The sequence below is a fragment of the Cyprinodon variegatus genome, unplaced genomic scaffold (assembly GCF_000732505.1).
Source record: "Cyprinodon variegatus isolate N-32 unplaced genomic scaffold, C_variegatus-1.0 Scaffold800, whole genome shotgun sequence".
NCBI lineage: Eukaryota > Metazoa > Chordata > Actinopteri > Cyprinodontiformes > Cyprinodontidae > Cyprinodon > Cyprinodon variegatus.
In genome coordinates, this window is record NW_015151253.1 from 152434 (window position 1) to 158476 (window position 6043).

Sequence of the window (6043 nt, forward strand, 5' to 3'; positions counted from 1 at the left end):
AGGTGCCTTTATCCAGCTCTCTACGGGCGAGAGGCGGGGTTCGCCGTGGACGGGGCGCCAGTCCATCGCAAACCAACACAGAGACAAACCACCATTCATGCACACAATCAAACCAGAATTAAGAGAAGCCAATGAACCTAATATTAGGATACGATCGTTTTTTTGGGGCTGGATTCCAACTGCAACACTGTGCTTGCAGGCAGGTAAAGATGAGCTAATCATTCATCTCTCATTCATTAAAGGGAGTTAAATAAAAATACCTCCCTTTGAAGCTTAGCTTTAATGTCAACCAAGATTTATTGAGTAACAAATGAAAGTTAATTGAGCCGTAGATTAATGTTTCGATAATATCGGAATGAGTTACATGTTAAACTTCCACCCAGCGTTGAACCCAGCAGTGATGCGAAGGCGGTGCTTAGCCAGTAATCAGGTGCCGTTCCAGACTTAAGTGGAATCTTAATAAACCAAGTGTAGATATTTTAACAAACCTTTTCATCTCAAAACATTTAAAAAGTTTATTTGGTATCATATTATTTCTATTTCATCATGATTTTTGCCACCGTCGTCAAGCATTGCTCCCTGAGCTTGGCCAGTTTGATTCCAGCCGCAGTGAATCATGGGTAATGTTGTTTCATGAAGGATTGACACATTTAGGAAGATTCTTCCATTGGGAATTCCTTTGGCGCCGTACTGTGATGTAATCAGTCTACAGATGCGTCCGATAAAGAAGCAGCCCCTGAATTTGGGCTCAACCATGGATGAAATTTAGATTTCAGAAGTGGGGTGGGACGTAAGTATTTTTTAATATAACTAACTTCAGCGTGTTTGACCATCCAATCACAGACCGGAATTAATGGCGCCAATGGTGACAGCCAATCACACAAGAAAAGACGGTGGGCCAATCAGGAGCTTGTGGGCGGTCTAAACTCAGAGACGCTGGCTTCAGCTTGAGCTGCTGTTTTCTGCTTGGTCCTAGTGCTCCACAATTGTCTTTTTACTGCAGCATGACAATGTTTTAGGACAGTAAAACGTGAAGGGGACCAAAACAGACTTTTGATAAAGTGTAGGGGACATGTCCCCTCTGTCCACCTCCTAAAGTACGTCCATGGGCACAACCATTGATCTCCATCCAAACCTTGCAGTGAGCATCTCCACCACCTTCTCCCTACTTTTCAAATTTAGATTAAGAGGGAAGAATTTCCATCCACTTTAAGCTTTCCATCTTAATTTTCTTGTTTTTCACTTCAAATCAAATAAAACCTGAGAATCACGACTAAAGAGTGAAAGGAACTTTGGCGAGGAGCTGAATGAGCCTGGTTTCTATAGGAGACAAATCTGTGAATGGTTTGCAACGTTAAGTAGGGGAATAAAACGTTGGCCTTTCTATTGATGAGAAATAAGTAAATAATTGATTTAAGGTTTGGGTCCATGATCTCCATCCAGACATCCCTCTGAGTGTGACTGTAACGCGGCTCTTACTGTGGGTGCAGCTTGTAGAGCGTGCCGTCCACACCCACGGTGATGTCCAAGTGGTCCAGTCCTCTGTTCTCACGGATCTTATCCACCACAGCAGCCATTCCGGCTCCGCAGATCTGAGCAGCGCGGCGGGACACGGTTCCACACACCTCCTTCACAATGATACTGTCGTCACAGGTGCTGTCGAGTCCCAGCTGCTGCAGGATCGCCCTGACCTGCAGCAGCGCCAGACGATCGCTGCAGAGACAAAAGGAGCGGAGTGAGGGACAGAGGCTGCAGCAGCGGCAGGGTCACCGGATACCTGTCAGCTGTTCCCACAGGCTGAGGTAATCCAACACCTCAGCGTCTCCCTTTCTTTTCATTACTATGTAGGTGCTTTGACTGAATGCTGGCTTTAGCTAAACTCTATGGAGGGAATTTTGTTCCATTATTTATGCAAAGGATGAGTTTGTAAGTAGAAATTTGAAAGAAAAAATGCAATCCAGAAATTAAAATTTAATGTTTTTAAAACTTGTTTTCTATTTTTTTTTTCAGATTTTGTTATATTTAAATGTTTTTTCACAGATTGTTAATGTTTAAATTTAAATATTTATTTATTTATTTTTTTTATTTAAAAGTACTTTTTTCTTCTGTTTCTGTTTTTCAGATTGAGTTTTAAAACTTTCATTCTTTTGAAATTGAGTTTTCCAAAATCACTTTCTCTTTACTTTTGGGGGCGGGGGTTCCTCTGGAGTGAGGAGCAAATTTCCGCATTTCTATTGGTCTGCTGGACAAGGGCAACAATTTTTTTTTCTTGTTTTTTGTTTTTGTTTTATTTGTTAAAAAGGAACACCGTTTTTTATATTTTTTACATTTTCCCCTAATTTTACGTTATTACATCATGTACATCATCTACTCGCCCAGAGTTTTGTGTCATTTGGAGCTGTTCTGAAAATATTCCGTTAGGTTATATCCAAGTAACGTCTTCCTTTGGGTAACGAGTTGAAGGCACAAACTAAACTGTTCATATTGTATCATTTATGGTATGCCAGCATTCATAACATGTAGGTGAATCACTGTCCTCCAGACATCTGCAGTTATATTTTTTATATTTATATTTTTTGGAGTGTGCATGACATCATCCGCGCGCGCCGGCTACTGTTCATTCATCCTGTCCGCTGAACTGCTGCTAGTTTTACTCACATGCCTGGAAGATGTCTAGTGCTACTACCACAGATGATCTCGCTCTTGAGATGGAATTGAACGATTCAGATTAGCTAGCTGAATGAATATAAGGAGTAGAGCGTAGCCGCCTGTGGCCCGGGCTGCCTGTCACAACTCCAGTCCGGCGCGCGGATGACGTCATACACACTCCGCTTTGTTCTTCACAGAACTGCTTTACTTTTCCGTGAGAGGCAAGAGGCCATCCCATTCAGGTTTACACCCCCCACCTTCGATCAAGGCGCTCTACACAACTGTGAGTGTCACTTCATTGGGAGTGACACTCGATAGTTCGTGGTTACTGCTAAGGGGGCAGTTTAGGATTCCTCCGAAATATGCTTGTAGCAACAGTGGAGAGAAAAAAATCCCTTTTAAAAGGAAGTAACCTCCAGCAGAAACAGGTTCTGTGAGCGTCTATCTGCTGAGGTCGACTGGGCTTCAAGGAGACAAAGGCAGAGATACAAAAGGCAAATATAAACCAGCTAAAAAGCAAATAGATCCATAATAAATACTTAAGGATGATTTTTTTTCTTTTTGTCAATGAAGGTGGAGTTTAGGGAAATGTCCGTGATTGAATAGGATCNAGGGGACCAAAACAGACTTTTGATAAAGTGTAGGGGACATGTCCCCTCTGTCCACCTCTTAAAGTACGTCCATGGGCACAACCATTGATCTCCATCCAAACCTTGCAGTGAGCATCTCCACCACCTTCTCCCTACTTTTCAAATTTAGATTAAGAGGGAAGAATTTCCATCCACTTTAAGCTTTCCATCTTAATTTTCTTGTTTTTCACTTCAAATCAAATAAAACCTGAGAATCACGACTAAAGAGTGAAAGGAACTTTGGCGAGGAGCTGAATGAGCCTGGTTTCTATAGGAGACAAATCTGTGAATGGTTTGCAACGTTAAGTAGGGGAATAAAACGTTGGCCTTTCTATTGATGAGAAATAAGTAAATAATTGATTTAAGGTTTGGGTCCATGATCTCCATCCAGACATCCCTCTGAGTGTGACTGTAACGCGGCTCTTACTGTGGGTGCAGCTTGTAGAGCGTGCCGTCCACACCCACGGTGATGTCCAAGTGGTCCAGTCCTCTGTTCTCACGGATCTTATCCACCACAGCAGCCATTCCGGCTCCGCAGATCTGAGCAGCGCGGCGGGACACGGTTCCACACACCTCCTTCACAATGATACTGTCGTCACAGGTGCTGTCGAGTCCCAGCTGCTGCAGGATCGCCCTGACCTGCAGCAGCGCCAGACGATCGCTGCAGAGACAAAAGGAGCGGAGTGAGGGACAGAGGCTGCAGCAGCGGCAGGGTCACCGGATACCTGTCAGCTGTTCCCACAGGCTGAGGTAATCCAACACCTCAGCGTCTCCCTTTCTTTTCATTACTATGTAGGTGCTTTGACTGAATGCTGGCTTTAGCTAAACTCTATGGAGGGAATTTTGTTCCATTATTTATGCAAAGGATGAGTTTGTAAGTAGAAATTTGAAAGAAAAAATGCAATCCAGAAATTAAAATTTAATGTTTTTAAAACTTGTTTTCTATTTTTTTTTTCAGATTTTGTTATATTTAAATGTTTTTTCACAGATTGTTAATGTTTAAATTTAAATATTTATTTATTTATTTTTTTTATTTAAAAGTACTTTTTTCTTCTGTTTCTGTTTTTCAGATTGAGTTTTAAAACTTTCATTCTTTTGAAATTGAGTTTTCCAAAATCACTTTCTCTTTACTTTTGGGGGCGGGGGTTCCTCTGGAGTGAGGAGCAAAGTTGCATTTCTATTGGTCTGCTGGACAAGGGCAACAATTTTTTTTTCTTGTTTTTTGTTTTTGTTTTATTTGTTAAAAAGGAACACCGTTTTTTATATTTTTTACATTTTCCCCTAATTTTACGTTATTACATCATGTACATCATCTACTCACCCATATGAGTTTTGTGTCATTTGCAGCTGTTTCTGAAGATATTCCGTTATGTTATATCCAAGTAACGTCTTCCTTTGGGTAACAAGTTGAAGGCACAAACTAAACTGTTCATAATTTATCATTTATGGTACGCCAGCATTCATAACATGTAGGTGAATCACTGTCCTCCAGACATTTGCAGTTATATTTTTTATATTTATATTTTTTGGAGTATGCATGACATCATCAGCGTGCGCCGGCTACCGTTCATTCTTCCTGTCTGCTGAACTGCTGCTAGTTTTACTCACATGCCTGGAAGATGTCTAGTGCCACTACCACAGATGATCTCGCTCTTGAGATGGAATTGAACGATTCAGATTAGCTAGCCGAATGAATGAATGTTTAGAGCGTAGCCGCCTATGGCCCGGGCTGCCTGTCACAACTCCAGTCTGGCGCGCGGATGACGTCATACACACTCCGCTTTGTTCTTCACAGAACTGCTTTTCCGTGAGAGGCAAGAGGCCGTCCCATTCATGTTTACACCCCCCACCTTTGATCAAGGCGCTCTACACAACTGTGAGTGTCACTTCTATGGGATAATTATCCTGCCATAATGCAAGAGCGCCTAATTTCAATTTGAGAAAAGAATTTCATCTTCTTGCACTCAAAACTTATAATGCTCACACTCAAAACATGCGCTCTCTTTCAAATATTTTCTCTTCTCTCTCAAATCTTTCTTCTCTCAGATTTAATGCTTCTTGCACAGATATTTTCTCCTCTCGCTTGCCTCCTTCTCTTCGCGCACAAACCGCGCTCTGCTCGAGTCTCAGTTACGCTCGCAAACCCGCGGATTTTTTTGCTCTCTCTCAGATTGGATCGGAACGTCGCCTAGCAACCTTTCCAGCCAATAGAACGACAGCCTCGGAAAGGGTGCACTTGTCTAACTCTACTGAGTGTGCCTGTGATAAACCTTATCGACAATAAATTGGCTTTTTAATTTAAAAGCTATTAAAATAAGAAGCTGAAAAACAACAACAATCAGGAAAATAAAAAAAGGAAATAATAAAGGGCGATTCAAGAATCACCAATGAAAAGTCACTTTATTTCTGCTGGAGGCAGAATTAGCATCTACCCTGACTAGCAAACTTTTTTTTTTTTTCTGACAGCAACTCTGAGGTGGTATTTTTCTGTTCACATCACGTCACGTCTGAAAATGCATAGCTTTTAAATTAAAAAGACATTTTATTGTCGGTAAGGTTTATCACAGGCACACTCAGTAGAGTTAGACAAGCGCACCCTTTCCCGAGGCTGTCGTTCTATTGGCTGGAAAGGTTGCTAGGCGACGATCCGATCCAATCTGAGAGAGAGCAAAAAAATCCGCAAGCAGAGCCTACGGGTTTGCAAGCATAACAGACTCGAGCAGTGGTTTGTGCACGAAGAGAAGGAGGCAAGCGAGAGGAGAAAA

General features: G+C 41.9%; 1 protein-coding gene across 2 annotated transcripts in view; it reads right to left on the reverse strand.

Annotated features, from left to right (window-relative positions):
* LOC107098687 (hexokinase-1) overlaps positions 1-6043 on the reverse strand; it is a 35142-nt gene that overhangs the window by 2526 nt on the left and 26573 nt on the right. For both annotated transcript variants that reach the window (XM_015396473.1, XM_015396474.1), the window contains one exon: positions 3706-3939. In XM_015396473.1, the coding sequence (XP_015251959.1) occupies positions 3706-3939 (234 nt within the window). The remainder of the gene's footprint in view (positions 1-3705; positions 3940-6043) is intronic.